This window comes from Pyricularia oryzae, chromosome 2 (genome assembly GCF_000002495.2).
Source record: "Pyricularia oryzae 70-15 chromosome 2, whole genome shotgun sequence".
Taxonomy (NCBI): Eukaryota; Fungi; Ascomycota; class Sordariomycetes; order Magnaporthales; family Pyriculariaceae; genus Pyricularia; species Pyricularia oryzae.
The window spans coordinates 6,174,818-6,198,092 of record NC_017850.1 but is presented as its reverse complement, the minus strand read 5'-3'; the positions used below and the strand labels follow the sequence as shown (position 1 = coordinate 6,198,092).

Genomic DNA, 23,275 nt, shown 5'->3' with positions numbered 1-23,275 from the left:
TCGTCATCATAGCTTTAACTTCTTCCGAAACATCCAGCTTTGAACACACTTTTTTATTTGTACGAATACGTCCAACCAAGCCAGAGTCTGATCTCTGAATCACCATACCCAGGCCGTCGCTATGCTATTGTAACCTTTCCTGCATCGAACTTGCATCGCTCGATCACGCCGTGAACTGGAATTATTGGGGGAAAACACAATACGCGCCTGAAAATGTCGGAACGCCAAGTAGAGGCCCACCGACTCCTTTCGGAATACCCCAAGACGGCAACGCCGGATGTGAACTCGGGGTTGGTGACGGGAACGGCAATTCCACGAAGAAACCCCAGAAAGACCTCACCCTCGGTGGCATTTCTGTCAATTGTAACAGCGGCACTATTGTCGTTGTCATTTCTCTTCATAACTTGTTCCTCGCCTGCGACATGGACGTGGCTAGCCTCTACCCTCCATCCGTCCCTGCAGCATGCCGAGACGGGAGGAGCCGAGACCGGTAATGCGGGCGCTGCTGCCGACCGCTACCTCATCGGTGTAGGCAAGGCGGATATCACCGGCCCAGTGGTCGAGATAAATCTGATGGGATATGCAGACCCCAACCAGGTCGGTTCGGGTCTCCGGCAGCGGCTGTACAGTCGTGCCTTTATGGTCGGCGATCTGGCACATCCTGCCGATCGCTTTGTGTACCTGGTCCTCGACACTCAGTCCGGCGACACGGCAGTCCGCTACGGTATCATCTCAGCGCTGCAGTCGCTCGGGCCCGAATATGCCCACTATGGCCATCACAACGTCGCAGTCACGGGCACTCACTCTCATTCTGGTCCTGGCGGATGGCTCAACTATCTCCTGCCACAAATCACAAGCAAGGGGTTTGATCATCAGGGCTACCGTGCTATCGTCGACGGCGCCGTCCTCTCCATCCGTCGGGCACACGAGAGCTTGACCCCTGGCTATCTGTATGTCGGAAAGACCAAGGTCGCCGGCGCAAACATCAACCGCAGCCTGTTTGCATACCTGGCCAATCCAGAGGTGGAGAGAAATCGCTACAATGTTAGCTCGGAGGACGATGGCTCTGTAGAAAAGGAGATGACGCTGCTCAAGTTCCAACGCGCATCGGACTGGCGTCACCTTGGCATCCTCACATGGTTTCCTACGCATGGCACGTCCATGCTAGGCAATAACACCTTGATCACCGGCGACAACAAAGGCGTCGCCGCGTATCTATTTGAGAAGAGTATGCGCTATGATGTGTCAGCCGTTCCTGGAGTTGAGTTTGTGGCTGGCTTCTCGCAGGCCAGTGTCGGAGATACAAGCCCAAATGTGAAGGGGGCCTGGTGTGAGGATGGTTCAGGTCTTATGTGCAGCTTCGAGAACAGTACTTGTGCGGATGGCAAGGCACAGGCTTGTCATGCCAGGGGTCCTTTCTTTGGAAGGGACGATGGCGGTACAGCATCCTGTTTCGAGATTGGGATGCGTCAGTTCAAGCCCGCCCGTGAACTATATGATAAACTTTTGCTCAGCGAGGGCACTCGAATCAGTGGCGGCATGGTCAAGTCTTTCCACACCTTCCACGACATGTCGAGGTTCGAGTTTGCGCACCCGAGGAATAGCTCACAGATTATACGCACCTGTCCCGCAGCGCTCGGGTATTCGTTCGCGGCTGGGACCTCGGACGGCCCTGGGGTCTTCGATTTTACCCAGCATGATGGTGACTCGTCCAATACAAGTCCAGTCTGGCGGGCCGTTTCAAATATGCTCAAGAAACCTTCAGACGAGCAGGTTGCCTGCCACGCCCCTAAGCCAATACTGTTGGATGTAGGCGAGGTGTCTCGTCCATACCAGTGGACCCCCAATATCGTTGACGTCCAGCTATTCAGGGTCGGCCAGTTGGCTATCATCGTCAGCCCTGGTGAGGCCACCACCATGGCCGGAAGGCGATGGAAGGAATCGGTGGAAAGGGCCTTTGTAGGCTTCCTCGACACCGAAAGAAACGATGCAGACGGCAATGAGGACAGCGACAGCGAACAACTCTCCCCTATAGTGGTTCTCGGTGGGCCTGCTAATTCATACACACACTACATTACGACGGAGGAGGAGTATGGCATTCAGAGATATGAGGGCGCCTCGACACTCTATGGCCCACACACGCTGGATGCATACATCAATGTCACGTTGTCACATCTACCTTATCTCTTTGCTGGTGGAAAGGGGTCGCCAGGAAATGGTGGCTCGTCGCCGCACCACGAAGATCCATCTTCCTTCCCACCGGACAACACCAACAGATCCTTATCATTCATTACAGGGGTTCTGAGAGACGGAACTAAACCATTCAAGTCCTTTGGAGATGTTTTGACAGACGTTTTCAGTGATGAAGAGAAAAAAATGCCAAAGCTTCATTTTCGTCGTGGGGTAGATATCGTGCGGGCTGTGTTTGTCGGCGCAAACCCACGCAACAACCTCCGACTTGAGGAGACTTATGCATCAGTAGAGAAGCTGGATGTTGCCCGCGGCTCAGTTTGGAAGACGGTGCGCACGGATGCCGACTGGACTCTTGTCTTTCGATGGCGAAGGGTGAGCAGCGTGCTAGCGACTAGCGAGGCCGAGATCAGCTGGGAGACAGAGTCTTGGGCGGATCCGGGCGTGTACCGGCTCCGATATTTCGGGGACTCTAAGAGCCTTGGGGGTGACATCAAGCCTTTCGAGGGAACCAGCAGCGTTTTTGTATTAGTATGAACGAACGGGAATGTTATTTGATGTTTTCTCATTTTTTCCCCCATAAAAACGGCTCCTTATGACACTCTGATATTGCGTACAATTTCCCCTATCTCACTTCTATACCTAGCCTATTGAGTGTCTTCCATTTACTGGCTCTATTGGAACGATTCCCCCAAAGTTTGACACCCATTGTCATTTCCTTGCCGTGACCGACAATGGATTTTCTAAAGAGAACATTTCCAATTTATCTGGTCATGGTAAAAGCCGGTGTCCCCCCAACGAGTTGTTGTCCACTTTTGTTGTACGTTAGTATTGAGGGGGTTTCACTAGAATGTTAAGGTCAAATTGAAAACCTACGCTCGTGTTCTCCTGCCATCGCTGTCCGTTGTACCAAAAGATGGACGTCTGGTTCTTGTGTGGCTCGACTACAAGGCGGCCTGGGAGGGAACTGCGAGCAAAGGTCGTCCTAGAGCCCCAGTGAATCGAGTGGGCGACGGAGATGACTTGGTCGCCTGTGTTTTCATGCCGAGTTAGAACAAATATCATACTGATGCTTCCTTCGTTGACGGTTTTCTTTCGAAAACAGAACAAGAAAAGGAATTAACAAAGGCTTACATATGTTGTTAATTACAAGACCACCCATGTTCTGGTTGTTCTCAGCCAGGACCAACACCAGGTGGCAATTGCCCTCGGGCAGGGTATAGCAGCTAACGTAGTCGAGGAAGTTGGGGTCGTCCCGGGGGCGAATAATTGTGCTATCGACCCCGGTGGTGTTGATGATTGGAACGCCGATGATGACGGGCTTGTGGCCGTCGGGCACGGGATTGCTAAGTACAACACCGGCCGACGCTGCTGCGAGGGCAATGATGGAGGCGATTTTTATCATTTCGAACCGGGTATATACTTTGAGCTGGATGGATGAGTGTGAGAAGAGCACAGAAATCGAGGTGAAAAAAAGGTGAGGGTGGTCAGGGCCTTTTTATACGTAACTAGGAACCAGGAAAGTTTGTCTTTTGGTTTTGTGGCAAATGGTCTTGCATGACGGATGTTTTGACACAGGGGGCTACTTATTGCTAACTGCCAGACTTAAATGTTAGATACTTAGGATAGACTACAAATGGTTAAAGGAAACTGTCACCACCAAATACCTTTTTTTGCACCAAGTGCAAGCGGTAGCTTGGTTTGATGAATGATTTGAGTTGTCGTATAATGTGTGAGAACAAGATGGCTGCCTGCCTGCCTGTGGTTTATAAAGGGAGAAGTGAAGTTATTGGCACATAAAAGTCACCCGATTAAAAGCCATGTATGAGCTGGCATGTTGGCGTGGACTTGTGCAGCAATAGGAAAAGTTAAATGGTGCCACATATTGCCAGTGCCCCAGGAGAGTGTCCATGATAAACTATGCAGAGGAAAAGTATGTAAGTGATAACCCAAGACCCTAGGCCTTTCCTTGAGCAGTTTGTTCATGTCATATTCTAGCTTTGACTTTAGTATACTTGGGCTTGACCGGAATCCTAGGGTGGCTCCCCGCCAAAGCCAGCCCCGTGATCTTCTCCAGCTCATCCACGGCCTCAAAGGCGCGGCCGAGGTTGACCTTGAGGGTGCGATAGCCAAAGGCCTTGCCCGCCTTGAGGTTCTCACCGATATCGTCGATGAAGAGTACGTCTGCAGGCTGCACGCCTCGCGACCACCCTAGCGCACCGTCGGCATCGCGCCTGCTCGCATTCTCCCTGGCGAACCGATCCACCTCGTCAAGGGCGTACTGAAACGCCGCACGGTCGGGCTTGCGCAGGCCAACGTGCGCGGAGGAGACAAAGACGTCAAACATGTTGCGGACTGGGTGGCGGGACACGCCGTTCTCGTCCGGGTCGGCCAGGGCGTGGCCGGCCGGGAAGATGACTGTGTTGCTCAGCGCCGCCATGATATACTTGCCGCTTTGCCTCAGCCTCTCAAGGGCGGGGAGCATCCACGGGTCGGTCTGTTGCGACACGGTCATCATGTCGTTGAACAGCCACTCGCCGTCCACTTCCGGAACCGGTGGTATCTCCCGCGGTAGGCTGGTATCCTTGGCCTGCTGGGATCGGTAGAAGGCCGTCCAGCGTTCGGGGTCCCGCAGGTCCTTGTTAAAGCCGGCGAAAAAGCCTGCGTCCATGGGGATCAGACCCCTTTCGAGTTTGTGCCAAAATCCATTGGGGGCAGATTTGGAGATGGAATAGTTCACCCATCCAGGTGGGATGCCCTGGCTAAGTTCATAGTCGAGAATCGATTGAAAGGGGGAGACAACCTTGGAATAAAGTTAGATCTATAGTTATACATATATGTTACCTAGCGGGCCACTACTCACCCGCGCGCAACTACTCACTTACACAAACACCTCCAATGTCGAAAAGGAGAACTTTTGGTGGCGACTGTGATGCAGAAGCCATTGCGGAGTTTATTTATGAGAATCTGTAACTTTTGTGGGTATGTAGAGCTACGTCGCGATGGCACGCAATGCACACAGAAGTAGACGATATAGACACGACTGGATGTTATGTTAAGTCCAGTTTACGTTGAGCAGCATTTGGAGATGAAGCGATCTTCTCGCGGAGCAGCAGCACCTATAAAGGGCAAGTCATCGGTGTATACCTCGGCTTCTTCATAGAGTGGACCCCAGCAGCTTCCAACTTATAGTGGAGCCTCGCGGTCTCGTTCATTGACCAAGTCACGTGCTGGTCCCCGACCACAATGCAGACGCGGAGCCCTTGCTGAACGCTGAGACTAGGGTTGCGGGGCTATTATCGCCCACAGCGGAATTTTAGAGGGAACTTTTTTCATACTCGTTCTTTCTCCAGCCAAAAACGACATTTTCATCAAAGACCTGAGTTCGTGACAAAGTCCGCGGGCCAAATCAGTCAAGATGGTGAGTTAATCACAGAGCGCCGGCCAATCTTTCGAGGCCATTCATTCGACCCTATTTTCGCCAATGCCACAAGAATGAACGAGCGCCTCTGGCGTCGCAATCTGGCAATGTGAAGAAAAAGGAGTCAATGCAAGATGCTTCGGAAGAAGGAAACTTCTGAAGCGCAAATTGCTGACTCGATGGATTTGAAATTGGCAGCCTTTCCACAAGCTCGTCAAGAACAGCGCGTACTACAGGTGAGTACAGTAAAAGACTTGGGGATGAAGATAACCTTGGGGCACAGCAGTCTCGGTTGTACTAACAACAGCGCTTCACCCATCTTAGCCGCTTCCAGACCAAGTACAAGCGCAGACAGCAGGGAAAGACCGACTACTATGCCCGTAAGCGGTTGATCACCCAGGCCAAGAACAAGTACAATGCGCCCAAGTACCGCCTGGTGGTGCGCTTCACCAACCGCGACATCATCATGCAGATCGTCACCTCGGAGATCTCTGGTGACAAGGTCTTCGCCTCGGCCTACTCCCACGAGCTCAAGGCCTACGGCATCACCCACGGTCTGACCAACTGGGCTGCCGCCTACGCCACCGGCCTGCTCATCGCCCGCCGTGTCCTCAAGAAGCTTGGCCTCGACGAGGACTTCACCGGTGTTGAGGAGCCCGAGGGTGAGTTCACCCTCACCGAGGCTGCCGAGACCGACGAGGGCACCCGCCGCCCCTTCAAGGCCTACCTCGACGTTGGTCTTGCCCGCACCTCCACCGGTGCCCGTGTTTTCGGCGCCATGAAGGGTGCCTCGGACGGTGGCATCCTCATCCCCCACTCCGAGAACCGTTTCCCCGGATTCGACATTGAGAGCAAGGAGCTGGACAGCGAGACCCTGAAGAAGTACATCTTCGGTGGCCACGTCGCCGAGTACATGGAGACCCTCGCCGACGACGATGAGGAGCGCTACAAGAGCCAGTTCCAGCAGTACATCGACGAGGACATTGACGCCGATGGACTTGAGGACATCTACACCGAGGCCCACGCCGCTATCCGTGAGGACCCCTTCAAGAAGCCCGAGGGTGCCGAGGCCAAAAAGTCCAAGGAGGAGTACAAGAAGGAGTCGCTCAAGTTCAAGGCCAAGAAGCTCACCCTGGCCGAGAGGAAGGCTCGCGTCCAGGAGAGGATTGCCGAGCTCCGCGACGCCGAGTAAGCTTGTTGCTTGCATTGGTGTTGGTTTTGTATGACAGCTTGGCATGTTGCGGGTTTGGCATTTGCGATGTTCGGGAGGGTTCACGGTTTGCTTGTTCAGCTGGCGTTTTGAGGTTTCCAAAAGACTGGAACGGTGGGACTCTGGGTTTCTCTACAATTTACGAATCAGAACAAAAAGTGAATGACCAACCTCGTGACCTCGTTGCTCTTTGCGAACAAGACAGTTGCCATGGCTCCTAAGTTTCATGGCAGATCGTAATATCCTGATACAGGTATCGAATTGGGTGGACAAATCATTGAAATGGATGGGGATGTTGACGCTGCCTCGAGCTAAACATCTGTAGGATAATTATTTAGAGCCTTCCATTCCATTGGATAGAGTTGGGGTTGCTGAGCCAGATTGGTCAGGTCGTGATCATGAGTCAAGGAAGCCCTGGCTGGGAGTGTCTCCACTAAAGCCCTAGTCTAATTTAACTCTACTCATTGGCAACCATGGCAGTTTTGTCTACATCGTCTCATATCGGCTTATACCGTACGTTTGAGGACATAGTTAGAGGCCCCCGTATACCTACGGAATTCGGGTAGTATCGCGTTCCTATGGCACAGAGTCTCCAAGACCGATTGATCCAAATCGCAGGCCATATTGAAGCCTCCGCCAGAATAAGTTCAATGAGCGCTTTTCCATGACATGACTAGAGTAAGAAGAGTACTGCCAGTACTGTAAGCCTATTAATACAGAGCCAACGAAAGGAAACCCTGGAGGTAAAGTACCCAAGTCCGGAGCAGTCGGCTCGGCCGGCTACATGGGGAACAGATGGGACGATCGGATGTCATTTGGTATGTCCAACAGCCTTGTCTTGAGCCTGAGAGTGATTTCCGTAAAGCCGAGGCTGGCCTAGTCTATCTGTTGCCTTGTCCAAAGCAAGGGAGTGTACCAGTAATCAGGATAAATATCCTAATGCACCTGCCTGGGCAAAGGAAAGCGGCGCGGAATGAACTTGTTAAACAAGACCGTGCGCGGCAGGGCTGCCCCGACCGCCGGTTGAACTTTAATATATGATCAATGCAGCTGGGGCGCACTGATTGACGTCAAATTTCATGCTATTCTCTTTTTGTTTGTTTTTCATCAAAAAAGAGGGTTGGACGTTTGTCCAAAGTAGCAAATTTTTGATGAGATTCGCACAAACATTTATGAAACCCGTAATAATAAAGGCTTGCCATTGGAACTTGGGAAATACCTGGAGAACAAAGCATCAAAAGACCTACCACGTGGTACAGGCAGCTGAGGGTTTCCCGGCTCTTGGTTGGTGGCCCCCCCAGCTTTGGCAAGTTGAAATCTGGGGACGTCGCCACTAGAACTAGTGTAGTAAGCACCCTCCGTGAACTCCGCATGAAATGGCAACTTGCGCGACGCTAGCTGGCGGCCAAAGTAACCTGACAGACGGAAGAAGGGCAACCCAACCAGTCAATAAGCTTCGCCATCGGACAAATTGACGCTACGATCGACCGACCTCTCCCAGGTCCGCCGCCACATACACCTCCCTCAGGTTAGGTATTTTCTCATCTTTTTGGCTTTTCTCGTTTGTGCCTACATCAATTTTCAACATACCTACCCATCAAATTTCTATCCGATCTTCACAGTCAAAACCATCCCGCGCCCAGAACACAAACATACACCATGGCCATAGCGGACAAGCAGACTATCGCATGGTCGTGATGTGCCGTGGGTCAACAACGGAACCCCACCTGTAGCACGCCCGGCCATTCTTTTTTGACTTTTTTCTCCTCCTGCTGGTCAATTCATCTTGGCTCCGAAATTGCAGCTTCCTCTCGTGGTGCTCCTGCCGATGAGCTCGTAAACAGATTTCTTCGACCCGCCCCAACGTATTCCAAGTTTCCGACGAGAGTCCGGCCCAGAAACAGGCCAGGCCACCCGCCACCGTCGTTTGCATTCGACCCTCAACTCGCCCGCTACACTTTGCCCACTTCGATATGGAGCATGTGCATGGTGTTGATGTTAGTTGGATGACCCACGGGTCTCCAAGAGGTATGGTCACTCTTTGACAACAGGTTTGCCTGTTTGTCAATTCAAAAGCAAAAAAGAATAAAAAAATCCTACCAGTATTACCAGTATTGGAGAAACCGAACAGAGTCATGTCCGTATGACGTTTGCTCACATGGAACTTTTTGACATGTAGATAAGGTCGCCCGCACCCCGCAACGACGAAATACGATCAACTCGACGAATTCCACATCGCCCGACACCAAGTCCATATCCCCAAAGTCCAGTCAAGATGGCCAGGCACCAGAAACGCCGACAGCGTCGTCAAGTCCACGGCCTGTCCCGGGGGCCCGGCCAGGTTCCGCCGGATCCGATAAGCTGACAAATGGGTCCGGCACTCCACCTCAACCGTCGCCACAACGCCGGGGCTCGTGGTTCTCAAACATATCGTCCAAATTTTCCAGCAGTAGCAACAGCAACGGTAGTGCGAACGGCAACAACCAAAACTCGCCCCAGGCTGGCACCACACCACCGAAACAGACCGAGATGACCGTGCCCAGAGCAAACCCCGTGAAGAACGCGGTGCTACAGCATGCGACTCGATACGAGGGCGACGGCCCCTACACCCCGGCACCGCCCAAGGCAAGCCAGGCAGGACTGCTACAGGTCCTGCGCCGTTTGTCGTCGTCCGGCGGCAACGGTGGCGGCTCGTTGAGCGGCTCCACGTTCAACAAGAAGAACCATGGGCTAGTGGCGCGGCAGGTGCTGAATGTTGATCGAAATCGGGAAAGATGCGCCATGACGGAGCTCAACCAGGCGAAGCTGCGCAGAGTTGCCTTTTGCGTCGACGTCGAGATTGCGCCAATTCCCAAGTATACCGAAGGAGATGGCTCGGCAAAGAAGGCACTATTGGCACCACAGCCCTCGAAGAAGAAGCCGCTTACCGAAAAGGGAGAGGGCGAGGCGCTGAAGTTGTCGAGGTCAAACGAGGAGGCCAAGCCAAAAGATGCCAAGGATGTGGACCGCATTGCGAAAGCCTCCGAAGCCAAGGACGTGAAGAAGGCGGTCGCTTCCAGTCCGCCCAAGGAGCCTGCCGCAGCACCTCCGAAGGGCGGCGCTGATACCAAGAAAAAGGAGAAAAAGAAGCGCAGTGAAGAGGAGAGAAAGGCCAGAAAAGAAAAGAAGCGTAAACTCGCGGAACTTAACGGCCAAATACCTATGGAAATCTCCGTAGACAGTGACTACGATTCGTCCGGCTCAGCAACATGCGATAATAATGCACCACCGCGGACACAATCTGTGCCGACGACAAACCCTGTCCGCATATACCGCCGGTGTTGTCAACTACGGGAGACTCCTATCCTGAAGAAGATCACGGAGCAGCTGTCTAATCCTAATAATGTCACGGCCGGCGGCGTTGTTGAGAAATTAGACCTTGCCGGATACTGGCTCCACCTGTCAGACCTCGTCACGCTGGGTGACTATCTGGCCGTAGTGCCCATAAAGGAGGTTATATTAGAAAACTGTGGGCTGAACGACGAGGGACTGCGAGTGATTCTGTCCGGATTGCTTGCGTCGAAGCGGTATCGCAAAAGAAGTCGGAAAAGTACGAGACCAGACACACCTAATGGCGAATCTGACGCAGCAGACACTCGAGGTGGCGTCGTAGAGCGCCTAGTACTTCGGAACAACAAAATTGGACCGGAGGGCTGGAAGCACTTGTGCTTATTCATATACATGTGTCGTTCCATCACACAGTTGGACATATCAAATCTCCCCTTGCCGCGGCCAGCATCAGCGGCCGGCACTCAGGCTCATCATCACATCACAATACCTGGCATGGCGCGGACCCATTCAACTCCGCCGTCGATCTGTCAACTCCTATCGAGGAGCTTGGCTGGCAGGCTGGCGGGTTCTACCCTTGAGCTACTCAACATAGGCGAGACAGCGCCAGACATGCACGAGTTTGGCACTCTCATGGATGGCATTATTGCTTGCAGAATTCAGCGATTGGGTTTGGCGCACAATGACCTCAACGCGGATGGCGTCTCGCACGTCAAAAGGTTTATATCCAGCGATTTTTGCTATGGGTTGGACCTCGGGGGCAATGATTTACGGGATCAACTAGACGTATTGGCAGACGCGCTGCCTGAAGATTCAGCTCTGTCTGTGCTGAGCTTGGCAGAGTGCAATCTTTCACCGCAGTCTCTTTGCAAGCTTTTCTCCAAACTCGTCAAGCTCCAGGAGTTTCGCTTCATTGACCTTTCCCACAACCAGGACCTTTTCCGCTCAGAGCCCAGCTGCATTTCTGTGCTCCGAAGGTATGTTTTCTGCTGAGTTACTAGAACATCCCGCCCCATTCTACGTCGGGTCCCGCTAACAGTCCCTTAGATACTTGCCGAAGATGGCTGGTATGAAGAGAATTCATCTTGCCGATGTTTCAATGAATTCGGAACAAGCGATTACCCTGGCGGAAATACTGCCCGAGGTACCTGGACTAGCTCATATCAATCTACTCGAGAATCCGGAGCTCTCCAAACTAGCAGACGCCAAGACCGAAGAAAGCCAAGAAGAAGCATGCGCGTTCTACGCTTCCATGTTGGCCGCGACGAGAGTTAGTTCGAGCATTGTAGCAGTTGACATGGATGTCCCAACGGAGAACTCCGGAGAGATAGTAAAGGCTTTGGCCAAACAAGTCGTGGCATACTGCTTGCGCAACATGGAAAATTTGCCCCTGAACGGTACAAATGGTGTCGACACAGCCTCAAGAATGGAACTGGAATATCCAGACGTGCTTCAGCACTTGGTCGGCCATCCCGAACTAGGACCAGACGCGGTTGATGATGAGAATGAGCCGGCACCGGATGACGATTATGTTATTGGTGGCACAGGAGTGGTCAAGGCGCTTGCATGCTGCCTCAAGAATCGTGGCGATGATTCCCGACGACCTTCAGGCGAATTCAACCGCAACGGTGACATGCCACTGTTTACAGATTCCACGGTGACAAGCCCATTATTACGACCAACCTCGAAGAAGCTGCCTCGTGTCAAAAAGGCCAAGGACATGTCCAAGCATCTTCTCGCAAACGCGAGAAAGATCCGACAGCGGCTGCAACCTGCAATGGCCAGAGCAAAGCTCACCTCGACCCACAGCGCGCAAGATGCCCACGCCTACCAGCGCCTCTTGTTCTTGGACAGGACTCTAGATGGCATTATCAAGCGTTTCGAAGACGAGTTCCCCGAAACCAGAGAGCCTGCGCCGGAAGACGAGGCAGAGACGGAAAGCCTGGAGACGGACCCCGATGCTGCTGTGCCGTCGATGGCGCTGTCAGGATCATTCGGATCCGAGGCAGACCGCGCCGGATGCGCGGTCATCTCAGATGGCGAAGACGATGATGAAGGAGTCGGGCTGCATCGGCCAACAACCATGTCTCGGAGCAGTTCGATGCTGTCCATTACCTCCAAGGGGCTCACCGAGGAGGAGGGACGGGCGCTGCGGGCGGGCCACAAGTTCCGCAGCAGTTTCACCCGGCAGCAATTCGATTTGGTATCGGGCGCGGTCGAGGAGATTGAGAAGGATCCCAACCACGTACGCATGCTGCTCGGCCTCATCGAAGATCTAGGCGACGAGGAGCTCGATCGGAAGGTCGCTGCCCAGGGGGTAGTTGCGGTGTTCAAGCAGGACAAGGAGTTGATCCAGGAGCTGATGAGGGCACAGGATCCGGAACATTGGGAGAGGTTCGTCGAGTCTCAGCACATGGCGAGAGCAAATGTCAAGGTGGAAGAGAAGGGCCTGATCGGGGCAGGTGACGAGGTGGCTATATTGGACTAATTATTTGGCATTGCCCTGCGCGTCGAACATTACACGACTATTCCTCAAAAGAGCTTTACATCTCGCTCTCAACCAACCAACCAACCAACCAACCAACCAATCAATCAATCAATCTTTGTGAATCCCGTTTTTCTTTTCTTTTGTATGATGGCAAGGTTTCCTTGGTTTGTTTTGCGAACTTTGGGACTGTACACATAAAAGACGTATATACTTGTCGATTTGGAGCCCTTGGAAAGCATGCTGCTCTTTCCCACTTGTTGCTGGGGCTGCCTTCTTGAACCATTTGGACTCGGCAATGTACTACTATTATTATCTGGGAAAGATTTGTGTGGAATGTTGGGATACGTCATCTGTTAGGTAAACTCGAAGAACATCTTAGATTTCAAGAGATTTCCTCGGCGCAGAATACCCGGCAAGCCGGGTCACCCAGTGTCCTACCAAACCAGACTTGTTCGGAATCTTGCATGATCGGGCAACGATCGACAGAGAGTCGGGCCTCTCAACTTTCCCTACCAAAAGTCTGGAATCACGGAACAAAACAGGCTGAGGGCAAGGCTTGATGAAATTCCTTCTAGCCAATAGACCGGGGCCAAGGTGCCAAACAAGTCTTGGAGGAGTTTTGTGGCTCTGCTTCGGGCTATTCTTTTTCTTTTGTGCAAAACAACGGTATTCGTCGGTGATTTTAACTACAGGCAAGACAAGGTTACCTACTTTTCTTGTCGACTTTTTCCTTTGGTGATGAGAACTGTGGCGCAGAAGGGTCAATAAAAGCAATGTGTTTGCTTGCATTGTGCAGCCGGCGCCACAGCTGAAATTCGGGGTCAAGGTAAAAGGTTGGGTGAGGCCAATTTACTTCTGACGTTGACGTCCCGCTACGTTGTATATGTACTGTCCGTGGTAGTATAACATCCATCCTTCTTTGGTTTCGCAAGCAGTAAATTAGCAGTTCATGTACATTTCCACCAAACGAACCCCCCACGAACTCAAATCGCAAGCCGACTGCCGTTCGAGTTCCTTCGTCCGATCATACTTTTTTTTTGGATAAAGTGCTCTTTGCCCCCAAAAGGCCGCTATAGTGGAGAGGGTCTTTGAAATGCGGTTGGGAGTGCAACTGGGTGTTGTTCCCGATTGGGACGCCGGCGGGACTTGACATACGCCATCTGCAGGTACCCGGATATCTTGCCATCAACCATTTTAACGACCTTGCTCGTACCCACCCCGCTTGCCGGGGCGGTGCAAAAAGGTCAGACGTCTCAGCCTGACAGGTAGCGGGGGGAACGTAGCTTCCCTTGTTACCATTTTTGGGGGTTCGAACCTTTCTCGACTCAATTCGACTTTCTGCGGCAAGAGTTGATTTTGATTTGCAGGCTTGTGGCCTGTCATCCCGTCGTCGCATTCACTAAAAATGAACTGCACTCTGCTTTTTTATTATCTTTTTTTTTTCTCCGGTCTCCTTTTTTCCGGATTGCATTTTTTTCGAGGCCACGTTCACTTTGCAAGCCACTTTGCAACTTGATACAAAAAGGGCAGCTCCATCACACCCACTCAATGAATGAAGCGCGAGTTCGTTTGTAACAAAACAATGTGGCTGCATCCAAACAAGGTTTTCCGAACTTTTTATTTCTCTCTTTTATCTTTTTTCCCTCTTCTTGAAACAATGGTGACTAGGCAACCTATTCGTCCAAAACGCATAAACTCGATCCCTGGCAAACCGCGCATCTCCTGGCTTCGCCCCCCTTCCCCGTCCCCTTGGGCCCATTCCCCCCAATAGTGTGTGCAAGCCCACCGGTGTGGGCCCCGAGGAGGGCTTGGGTCGACAAAACCGGAACAAAGAGGGCCAAGAACCACCACTTTAAACCCATCGCTTTAGCCTTTTAACTGGGCAAGACCTTGGTAGGCCTCACTGGGTCTTCGTTGGGGGGATGGTTTGGAACGATTGGCGAGGTTTTTTTTTATGTGTCGACAGGGGGAGGTATTTTCCGCGCATTATGATGGGTCTTTAACGAGTGTTTCAAAGGTCTTCGCCTGGCCTGGTTCAGGTTGTGATCCATCCACCAGACCCTCCCTTGTCTTACGTAGGCTTTCTCATACGCCAACCACCCCGATTTTCATTCTCTTTGATTTTGCTCGACGATAATACTTTGATCTTGTTTTCTGGGCTTAGATCGGGTAAAGATCGTGCCCAATTCTACAGCGGACCGTTTGGGACAACGTGCACTTTATCAAATCTGTTGACAGACGCCTAGTTTGGTTTGAGGCTGGCGGAAATAATCTTCACCGTGCCCAAGGACAGTATTCTTGGCTCGTCCTTCAACCATTCATCCGGAACGCCTGGCTGGCGACCTGGTTGGTCGAGTTGGAAATATGCAATATATCACAAACCCTCCAAACAAAGCCCTACCGCAGGTACCAAAGTTGGTTCGCTATAGTACTTCATACTATGTGGTATGTGCGTTCTGACAGCCACGTCCACGGTCGGCGGTTAAAAGCTCGGCTGGCTTGTCCACTCAGTTGGCCACTATTGATCGAACCGTCCTGCTCAGTCCGCCACGAGGATCGGGATAAAACTTCTGAACCTGGCCATTGGACGACGCGTTTATTGAGAAGGGTTAAGCATACCCCGCAAGTGGGTTTTTTGTCTTTTCTTTTGTGTTCTCAAGCCTCAAATCTCCTTCTATGCTATGCCACACCCTGCTCTTTTTGCGCAGCCATATGCGCAGGGAAAAGGAGGAAATAATATCGTCATGCCGCGCGTGGGGAAAAAAAAAAAGAGGTGGTCGAAATATCCCCGTAGCCGACCGTCTAACCCAACTTAGCCAGGCTAAAGGAATCCCGCCGGTAAAGAGGAAGCAAAAATAAAAATAAAAATAAAAATCTAGTGCCCGTCGAGTGACACAGATGACTGACAGACAGACAGGTCGGCCTGTCTTGGGACGATCGGGAAGCTGGATGCCGGACCCCAGCGATTCCTGGCGCGTTCGAGGTTGCAGTAGTTGCATGGAAGATGTTGGTTATAGGACCAGTCATCCTTGCTCATCCCAATCATTCGCAACTTTTTGATGGAACCAATCCGACGTGGTCTTATCTCTACTACCAAGATCGTACACATGGACTATTGCCTTGCTGTACTTTGTATTTTGAAACCCGCGAATGGCTGCTCTCGGTCGTGATCGTGAGGGCTACAGCTCATGACAGGAAAGAATCCACTCAGCAGTCAAGGGCGGCTCTTATAAACCCTTGTTCGCTCCTGGCCGAGCTTTTAGACAGGGGCCACAACGGCGGGGAACGCACCTGGGCATTGTGAGTGGGTGGCGCTCAGAGCCTGTTCAGCCCCCGTCGGACCGGGGCAGGCAAGGTAGGCTGACCATCCAGTGATCCTCGCAGGGTTGTCTGGCGGAGAGCCTGGTTTCGAGACGGACGAGGGCGTGGGAGAAAGTGTGAACTGCTTGAAGACGTTTGGTACATATCTGCGGTCAAGTCCAGCTCTTCCTTGTCGCCTCTATACGCTCTATCTGTTTACCCTTTTCCCTTCCTTTCTCTTTTGGTTTCCTACTCGTAGGCTCACTCGTTTTAACCTACTTACATTCATTCCTTGGAACCTTTCAGCCTTGTGGCTGTAAAATATTTCCCTTCTTTTTTTTTTTCTATTCTAATACTCCCTTCTTTTATTCAAACACTTTACCCCACAATCCTTTATACTATTATTCATCCGAACGATACTTTGACTTACCAAGCCCAGCTTCTAAAAATTACTTGGGCCATCACGAAACGTCATTGATCGCGATATTGCTTTGATCAGCTTCCCATATAAATGGTTTCTTTCTTTTCATACATGCGCTTTGCCCAACAACAGAAGCAAGGCTTTCGCCCGGAATGGAGGTTGTTATATCTTCTAGAGACGATGGTGTGTCGGAGGTGATGCAGGAGTGGACTGAGGATGAGGAGGTAACACGGATTAGGAGGTTAGTGATCTAGGTTGCATCAGAAATCTGACGTTCAAAGTAGATGTTCGCGGGCAAAGGTGACTAACACGGAAGCAAAAGGATGCGATCCGGCGAGTGGATGGGTTCCTCCCCGAGGAAGCCCACCCACGACAGGATGAGGAGTGAGGCAAGTTCGGCGCACATGAGGAATTTTCAGAGCGAGAAGGCCAAGGGCCGCCAAACAGTCAACTGGCCCTTTGCGAGCGTCACGAGCGAGACGACAACCGTTATGTCGAATCCCGCCATGCCCGACTTCCCACTACGCAGGAGGAGACAGACATGGCAGACGCCCGGGATAAGGGACAGCGACATCTTCAGCGTCGATGGATCCATTGTTCCCGACTACGTGAGGAACTACATCCGAGGAGAGACGCCCGAGTCCCTTGCCAAAAAGCGAAAGAACAATGGACGCCTGGCCGAACGAGACGTCGAATACAACGAGGACGGAATGGGACACAGCCGCCTGCAGTCAAGGGCAGGTGAGCTTGGTGGTTTCGGGGCTGATGACGGCGGACATTCGACGATTGGATCCGACATGAGTGGTGACGACAGACGCCATCTGATGCGAGGGGCCGGAGGTGACGGCCGGGGGAGTGGCGGATCATGGGGAAGCTTGGCGGGAGGCTGGAGGGCCGGAGTCTCGGTGAACCTGCTCATCGCCTTCATCGTGTTCGCCGGCAGTCTGGCCTGCTTCATTGTGGCCCTCGCCGGGAGCCGTCCGGCAAAGCGGCTGCTGACCAACGAGGCAAGCATCTTCAACGGGTCCTGCACCGAGGCGTCCGGTGTCAGCTATGGCCTGCATGCTCTTGTCAACGTTCTGGGGCTTGTAGGCATCGCTGGTGCCAACTACGTCTTCCAGGTGCTCACGAGTCCGACACGTGCCGAGGTCGATGCTGCTCACGCAAAGAAGCAGTGGCTTGACATTGGCATCCCTTCGGTGCGTAACCTGGGACGTATTGCTCCCATGCGGAGTGTACTGGCCCTGGTCCTTGTGCTGGTGGCCGTAGCCTCGCAAGTAATGTAAGTCAACTATCTCGATCTCACCTTTTTGCAAGCCCGACGAGGCGAGTAACAAACTGACACCGCCGGAAACAGCTATAATTCATTAATCTTCACGTCGCAGGCTGGGGTTGGATACAACCTCGTCTTTGTAACGGAATCGTTCTTGACCGGAGCCCCATTCAGCAATGCAACATCCAACAACGCAGGGAGGCTGGGACGCCTCGACATTCTCTCACTGCAAGACCAGGCCAGCCGCAACCAGCTGGTGAACATGACGGCGGCCGACTGCATCTCACGGTTCAGCGGCAACTTTGACACGGAATTCAGCGCCGCACTCTTCGTAACACGCCTCGACGACCCGAGCAACTCGCTCGTGCAGACCGCCAGCCCAGCCTCTGCAGTCCGATTCGGCGTCAACCCGGTGGCGGCAAAGGCTGTAACGGCCGACGCGGCTCCAATCAACCCCGATTCCGTGCAGTTTTGCCTGGCTCGGCGGGCAACCACCGATTCAAAGACGTGCACCGTAGTCCTCAACGGATCGCTTCTCGGGCTTGTGGTGCTCCTCAACCTGGTGACACTTGTTGTCACTGCCCTAGTCCTGTTCCGGACATCGAGGGTTTCCAGGCCACTCGTGACCCTCGGAGACAGTCTCTCATCGTTCCTCCAGGTGGCCGATGAGACTACGCAGGGGTCTTGTCTAATGAGCAAGACGGACGTGTTGCAGAAGCGCTGGGGTCTCCGTGAGATCAAGTACTGGGTCCCCACGGCCCAGTACTGGTTCCAAAGTGCAAGCCTGCCCCGCTGGGTGTTCATTTGCTCTATATGGACCGTAATGACGGGACTCACAGCCTCGGCTCTGGCTATGAACCTGTCGCGCAAAAACGACTCGTCGGCAGACCGGCCTCTCACGACGCTCGGCGTCGCTTCAGCAACTGCCGTGTTCCCGCTTGCGTCAGATGTTCCGGCATTGGGCGCGTGTCTGATTGCTGCACTCCCGCAACTTCTACTGGCCGTGTTGTATCTGGCCACCAACAGCCTCCTGACTACATTCTACTTGAGCCACGAGTCGGCGCTGTACGCATCCGGAACCCCCATGCCCCTGCGCGTGTCTTACCAGCCACAGGGCGACCAAACCACCAGCCTCTACCTTACGCTCCCGCGTCCGCTTTCCTGGGGCCTGTGTGCTGGCTTCGGCGGCATGGGCTTCCTGCTAAGCCAGAGCGTCTTCGTCGTGGGCGCCAAGCTCAACGGCATGACTGGCGGCGACAGCATGGAAGCCTCGTCGGAAATGGTTGGCCTCGGCTTCAGCGACACGGGACTCCTGGTCCTGCTGGCCGTGGTCGCCGTTCTCGGGGCCGGAGTGGTGGGTATGAGCCTCCGGCGCGCCCCCAGAGCCACCACGGCCGAAGGTCAGGCGCCAGGCAACCCGCTCGTGCTAGAGGCGGGCAGCTGCAGTGCCGTCATCAGCGCCCGGTGCCACAACACCGAGCCCGACGAGCCGAGCGACATGGCGGCGAGGAAGCTGATGTGGGGAGTCGTCTCGCCTATGTTCCGAAACGACATGGAGGTGGCTCACTGCGCCTACTCATCGCGTGGCGTTGAAAGGTTAGGGATGACGACTGGCTATTCATGAAAAGGCCAGTTTTGTCACTTCCCCCCATAAAAAAATGTTTACTTTTCTTGCGTAAACTATTTTTTTAGTTTTCTTTGTACACCTTTCTTCTCTATGTCTTTTTCCTTTTGTCTTTTTTTTTACTCGGTTCGGAAAAGGGAAAGGGAAACGTATCTCAGGCGCTACGGCTGACACGGGTGAACAAGAAAAAGGCAGCAAGGTGTGGGTTGTGTGTGGGCTGGCTTTTTTTTTCGCTCTGGACGGGGGAGTTATTGGATTGTTACTATGTACTTGCAGGGCGTTGGATTATACCCGGTATGGAATCATTAAATGGTCCATTTTGCCACTTTTCGCTACTTTTTTTGTATTTTCATCATTTTAATTCTCTTGTTGTCTAAAAAACAACGAGGCAACAAAATACAGGAAAGAGTTGGTCAGCAAAATCTTGAAGTTTTGAAATTGCAGTATTTGAATAATGCGCAATCGACTGCTAAGGAAAGGCACCACATGCCTCAACACTGACGTGCTTTTCTTGATTTCCAAGGCTTATGTTAATGTTGAGTGGTCCTTGTCAGTGGAGTGGTACAACGTGTTTAGGCAGGAGTGGGCCGCTAAAAAAAAACTGGCAACTCACAACCCATCAGGCCATTCTTATGCCGGCGCTGGCCCTGGTGGGCTGATGTGCTTACAATCGGTGCTTGCGTGATTGGTCGGGTCCGCTATGGTGTGGGGAGAGGGACTGCCTAAACCGGCGTCAGCGAACGAGAATCGGTTCGGTTCGGACTGGGGATGGGCTGTTTTTTTTTAGAGGGTGGGTGGTGGGCTGGGCCTGGCCTGTTTGTGTGACTGGATCGTGGGGCCCGGGGTCTCTATTTTGTTTGGAATGAGTTGATTACTTATATTACTTGAAAGTGAGAGAGGGAGTCAGAGATACAGTTGTTGGGGCTTTGTCAGGGTTAATGATTCCTGCCGGGTTTATGTTTTTGTCTTATATACAGTTCTGCCTCCCCGCTCTGCTTGCCCCCTTTTTCTTGATTTCCCGTTAGTTCTAGTGTAGTACCACTTTTACTCACTATCCGGCTCAACTCACACTTATACGCTCTACTAAGGTCCCATCGCAGCACCAGACCAATATACACCACACAAAGGTTCTTTGAGTCAACTTTCAACACGAGAAGAAACAAACCCCAAAAGAATACATACATTCAGAGGGATCGGATCGAAAACAGATACAATAAACCAAAACCTACATAACAAAAACCGTTTCCGAAACAAAAAAAAAAAAAAAAAAAAAAAAAAAAAAAAAAAAACACCATGTCGCCCTCCCCATCCATGTCCGCCCACTGGGGCAAGCAGATCTACGCCTCATGGCGCCAGAGCCGCCAGGGCAGCGGTGCTGCCGCCACCACAGTCCCGAGCCCCCTCCCGTCGCCGGGCGGCTTTCCGGAGAAGCGGTCCATGGACAGCGACCGCAGCAGCACCAGCGGCTCGGTCCCCATCACGCGCCAGCTTTCCAACTCGAGCTGGTTCGGACGCAGGCAATGAGTGAAAGGCAGCACAACTTCGCCGGGATCTTTTTTCTTCTCATAAAAAACCGGTTCCCTTGGAAACATACATCCCCCCTCCCCCCCTTGGGCATGCCACTAAACGCACATTTAAGGCGTTTATGAGATCTTCCAAGATACAGTGAGCCCAAGACAGCGAGCGATGGCATACGACAACAACTTTGTTCGCTGTGGCATCTTTTGGGGAGAGCAGGGCAGCGCCGCGGATGGAACAAAAGGGTTTCCATCAGTAACTGTCATGGAAGGCGGGCGTATGCACGGCACTGGATTTCAATGAGCATTGTTTTTTCTTTTTTTCTTTTCTTTCGTTTGTGTTTCTCAACGAAATGTGCTTGCGTCGCATGCCTGTTGACATATATGCAGCATTGCTTCTTCGCGCATCATGTCTTGTTTTCTTTTGTTTTTCTCCAACTCTTTTTCATCGGCACATACCTCAAGATACCCCCCGTTTGTCATGTTCAAGTCGACTCTACAATCGAATCCATATCAGTCCTTCAAATCTCACTTTAGCTATGACGTGAAATATCATCCAACCTTGTAAGCTCTGACTCGTCTGTCGTTCTGGGATACCAAGTATTCGCAATTCCTCCAGGGATCCTCGAATATGCTAGCTGGTCGGCTCCTCTTCCTGCTTGTCCAAAAAGTACGCAGGGTGGCTATAAACCACGGAATGTTCGTACTGTGGAAGCTCTTCAAACTCGCAATATAGCAGATTCCTGGCCAGAAGCACGACCTCTTTCTTGGCCTGCTCGGCGTCGATGCAAACGCCGTTTTTGTCCCCTTCCCAGGTGATGCTGTGGACCCTGGTGCGGCCTTCTTGGAGGCTTTGTTGTTGGTCTGTATCATTGTCGAGGTGAAGGATGTAGATCTCATCCCCCGTCCAGCTCCGCAAGAAATGGATAGAAATGGTTTTGTTGTCGTTCCCGTCTGGATTTTCGATCAACGCGTCCCACTCGTCGTCCATGTCGTCAGACTCAAACCCTATCATGAGTTTTTCGACGTCTTTTTTGCTGATGCGAATGCCCCAGGGCGCCATCAATGGCTCCTTCATGGGCTTTACGTCGCGCATTCTGTTGCCGGGTATTGAGCCGCCATTGAGAAATTGCGCAGGAAGCTGCTGCGAGATGGGAAAGGCGCCAACAAATATAGCCGCCACCCGTAGATTCCGAACCTGGCTTGAGGCTATCAGGTGGGAGATTCCCTTCATCACGATGATTGACGGTGGAGGGTCTGAAAAGAAGAGGGGGGTGCGTTGAGAGCTGGTAAGGCTGGGCTGTGTTTGGGGGGCTGACCCGGATTTTATTAGGCCGTACTTGTAAGTACAGTAAGTAGATGGAGGCTTAGGCTGCACTTGGCTAAAAACCAACCGTCCAGGGACATGATATAAAAAGACATAACCTCTACAACGTCATTTTACATGCAAAGATGTAAATTTGAAAAGTGAATTTGGCCCCAACATCCATTCTCTTTTTCTTTTGGCATTTTACGACTGGGGAAATATGGCATATTGCCCCTGCACGATTGGGAGGCGCACATCACAAGACAAGGACAGACGAGCTGCCACGGCATGGCATCTTGGGGCCCAGTGGAAACCTTTCGTCTCTGGGATCTCCATAATTTTCCATTCCCCCCCCGAGCATATGTATGTGTTTGCCATTAACGTGCGGTTAGTTCATCCTTAATCCATCCAACCTATGCTCCGACCTCATACAATTTGTTCAAATCCCTCTTTGTAAAGGAATAAACCACCAGATCTTTCGCTGCATGCTCTTGTAGAAACTCCTCGCCCTCGTCTTCAGTGAAAGCAGACTGTACCGTGACCATTCAACTTTAACACGCAATCTTCAGTAATTTCGCTCGATGAAGCCGTCTTTTGGTAAACTACGTTTGGATGTTTTGCGATAATACCAATTATCAAGGCCGCTTGTCGAATCTTTTTTAAATGCTCGGGAAGTTTGGAACTTTTGCGGCAATGCCAAATCAACTCTTTCCATCGTCACTTGGCCAGGAGTATTTTTAAAATCAGGGTGGGGGGCTCCAGTCCCTTAATGACGGAATGTGGGATTTTTTCAGCTGTATCATAACGACACCCTCGCCATTGGAGCGCCCTGTGGGCTCAACAATGATAAGCTGGGGGTCTGGCAGATCTATCTATGCATGGGATTAGGTAGGCTTTGTGCTACGGATCAGTTTGTCACTCACTGGTTGCAGACGGAAGCTTCGACTGCACATCATCAAAAGGGAAGGTAACCCTAAGAGATTAATCTCCAAAAACGGTTGATTCTGAGAGCTAATACCAGTGACTCATAGGAAGTAACTATCTGGCAGCAGCTTTGTAGAACTACTGTCCCACGCAGGACTGCGGGCGCATCTACCGCACTACGGGGCGGGCGTGTGGCCCTGGAGAGGGTCAAGAAGGGTCCGGGCGCCAAGGACTGCCCGCGGTGCGGCTCGGCCATCGAGAAGACCGAGGGCTG

At 52.2% G+C, this 23,275-nt stretch overlaps 11 protein-coding genes across 11 annotated transcripts in view; 5 read left to right on the top strand and 6 right to left on the bottom strand.

The window, feature by feature from the left end:
* Positions 1–33: 33 nt before the first annotated feature.
* MGG_07051 (neutral ceramidase) lies at positions 34–3,439 on the top strand. Its single transcript, XM_003715182.1, has one exon. The coding sequence runs from the start codon at positions 214–216 to the stop codon at positions 2,725–2,727; it is 2,514 nt and encodes an 837-aa protein (XP_003715230.1). The 5' UTR covers positions 34–213; the 3' UTR covers positions 2,728–3,439.
* On the bottom strand, positions 3,135–3,595 carry MGG_07050 (uncharacterized protein; the record flags this gene model as incomplete). The annotated part of the gene is made up of 2 exons (XM_003715181.1): positions 3,135–3,157; positions 3,325–3,595. The coding sequence occupies 2 exons, from the start codon at positions 3,593–3,595 to the stop codon at positions 3,135–3,137; spliced, it is 294 nt and encodes a 97-aa protein (XP_003715229.1).
* Positions 3,596–3,645: 50 nt separating this feature from the next.
* Positions 3,646–5,320, bottom strand: MGG_07049 (uncharacterized protein). Its single transcript, XM_003715180.1, has 2 exons — positions 5,076–5,320; positions 3,646–4,993 (listed from the first exon to the last, which is right to left on the bottom strand). Exons 1-2 carry the CDS (start codon positions 5,133–5,135, stop codon positions 4,178–4,180), a joined length of 876 nt encoding a protein of 291 aa, XP_003715228.1. The 5' UTR covers positions 5,136–5,320; the 3' UTR covers positions 3,646–4,177.
* Positions 5,321–5,480: 160 nt separating this feature from the next.
* MGG_07048 (60S ribosomal protein L5) lies at positions 5,481–6,991 on the top strand. The gene is made up of 3 exons (XM_003715179.1): positions 5,481–5,611; positions 5,810–5,847; positions 5,936–6,991. Exons 1-3 carry the CDS (start codon positions 5,609–5,611, stop codon positions 6,801–6,803), a joined length of 909 nt encoding a protein of 302 aa, XP_003715227.1. The 5' UTR covers positions 5,481–5,608; the 3' UTR covers positions 6,804–6,991.
* A 303-nt stretch (positions 6,992–7,294) lies between these two features.
* MGG_15844 (uncharacterized protein) lies at positions 7,295–7,885 on the top strand (the record flags this gene model as incomplete). The annotated part of the gene is made up of 3 exons (XM_003715178.1): positions 7,295–7,334; positions 7,541–7,639; positions 7,872–7,885. 3 exons carry the CDS (start codon positions 7,295–7,297, stop codon positions 7,883–7,885), a joined length of 153 nt encoding a protein of 50 aa, XP_003715226.1.
* A 264-nt stretch (positions 7,886–8,149) lies between these two features.
* On the top strand, positions 8,150–12,988 carry MGG_07047 (uncharacterized protein). The gene is made up of 3 exons (XM_003715177.1): positions 8,150–8,849; positions 9,001–11,125; positions 11,196–12,988. Exons 1-3 carry the CDS (start codon positions 8,795–8,797, stop codon positions 12,634–12,636), a joined length of 3,621 nt encoding a protein of 1,206 aa, XP_003715225.1. The 5' UTR covers positions 8,150–8,794; the 3' UTR covers positions 12,637–12,988.
* Positions 12,989–14,121: 1,133 nt separating this feature from the next.
* On the bottom strand, positions 14,122–14,498 carry MGG_15843 (uncharacterized protein; the record flags this gene model as incomplete). Its single annotated transcript, XM_003715176.1, has 1 exon — positions 14,122–14,498. One exon carries the CDS (start codon positions 14,496–14,498, stop codon positions 14,310–14,312), a length of 189 nt encoding a protein of 62 aa, XP_003715224.1. The 3' UTR covers positions 14,122–14,309.
* Positions 14,499–15,511: 1,013 nt separating this feature from the next.
* On the bottom strand, positions 15,512–16,225 carry MGG_15842 (uncharacterized protein; the record flags this gene model as incomplete). The annotated part of the gene is made up of 3 exons (XM_003715175.1): positions 15,512–15,723; positions 15,928–16,078; positions 16,220–16,225. The coding sequence occupies 3 exons, from the start codon at positions 16,223–16,225 to the stop codon at positions 15,512–15,514; spliced, it is 369 nt and encodes a 122-aa protein (XP_003715223.1).
* On the top strand, positions 16,051–19,672 carry MGG_07045 (uncharacterized protein). The gene is made up of 3 exons (XM_003715174.1): positions 16,051–16,598; positions 16,680–17,639; positions 17,715–19,672. The coding sequence occupies exons 1-3, from the start codon at positions 16,510–16,512 to the stop codon at positions 19,252–19,254; spliced, it is 2,589 nt and encodes an 862-aa protein (XP_003715222.1). The 5' UTR covers positions 16,051–16,509; the 3' UTR covers positions 19,255–19,672.
* An 846-nt stretch (positions 19,673–20,518) lies between these two features.
* Positions 20,519–22,031, bottom strand: MGG_07043 (uncharacterized protein). Its single transcript, XM_003715173.1, has one exon. It carries the CDS (start codon positions 22,003–22,005, stop codon positions 21,406–21,408), a length of 600 nt encoding a protein of 199 aa, XP_003715221.1. The 5' UTR covers positions 22,006–22,031; the 3' UTR covers positions 20,519–21,405.
* A 1,146-nt stretch (positions 22,032–23,177) lies between these two features.
* Positions 23,178–23,275, bottom strand: part of MGG_15841 (uncharacterized protein) — a gene marked incomplete at both ends in the record, with an annotated part of 664 nt that continues 566 nt past the window's right edge. The window contains one exon of the mRNA XM_003715172.1: positions 23,178–23,198. Within this exon, the coding sequence (XP_003715220.1) occupies positions 23,178–23,198 (21 nt within the window). The remainder of the gene's footprint in view (positions 23,199–23,275) is intronic.

Bases quoted from the DNA above. Each gene is read 5' to 3' on its own strand.
- MGG_07051 (XM_003715182.1), top strand. From the start codon at position 214: ATGTCGGAACGCCAAGTAGAGGCCCACCGACTCCTTTCGGAATACCCC.
- MGG_07049 (XM_003715180.1), bottom strand. From the start codon at position 5,135: ATGGCTTCTGCATCACAGTCGCCACCAAAAGTTCTCCTTTTCGACATT. The intron at 4,994-5,075 runs GTAAGTGAGTAG...CTTTATTCCAAG, and splicing joins TCGACATTGGAGGTGTTTGT to GTTGTCTCCCCCTTTCAATC.
- MGG_07048 (XM_003715179.1), top strand. The intron at 5,848-5,935 runs GTGAGTACAGTA...CACCCATCTTAG, and splicing joins AAGAACAGCGCGTACTACAG to CCGCTTCCAGACCAAGTACA.
- MGG_07047 (XM_003715177.1), top strand. From the start codon at position 8,795: ATGGAGCATGTGCATGGTGTTGATGTTAGTTGGATGACCCACGGGTCT. The intron at 8,850-9,000 runs GTATGGTCACTC...TTTGACATGTAG, and splicing joins GACCCACGGGTCTCCAAGAG to ATAAGGTCGCCCGCACCCCG. The intron at 11,126-11,195 runs GTATGTTTTCTG...ACAGTCCCTTAG, and splicing joins TGCATTTCTGTGCTCCGAAG to ATACTTGCCGAAGATGGCTG.
- MGG_07045 (XM_003715174.1), top strand. From the start codon at position 16,510: ATGGAGGTTGTTATATCTTCTAGAGACGATGGTGTGTCGGAGGTGATG. The intron at 16,599-16,679 runs GTTAGTGATCTA...CGGAAGCAAAAG, and splicing joins GAGGTAACACGGATTAGGAG to GATGCGATCCGGCGAGTGGA. The intron at 17,640-17,714 runs GTAAGTCAACTA...CGCCGGAAACAG, and splicing joins GCCGTAGCCTCGCAAGTAAT to CTATAATTCATTAATCTTCA.
- MGG_07043 (XM_003715173.1), bottom strand. From the start codon at position 22,005: ATGAAGGGAATCTCCCACCTGATAGCCTCAAGCCAGGTTCGGAATCTA.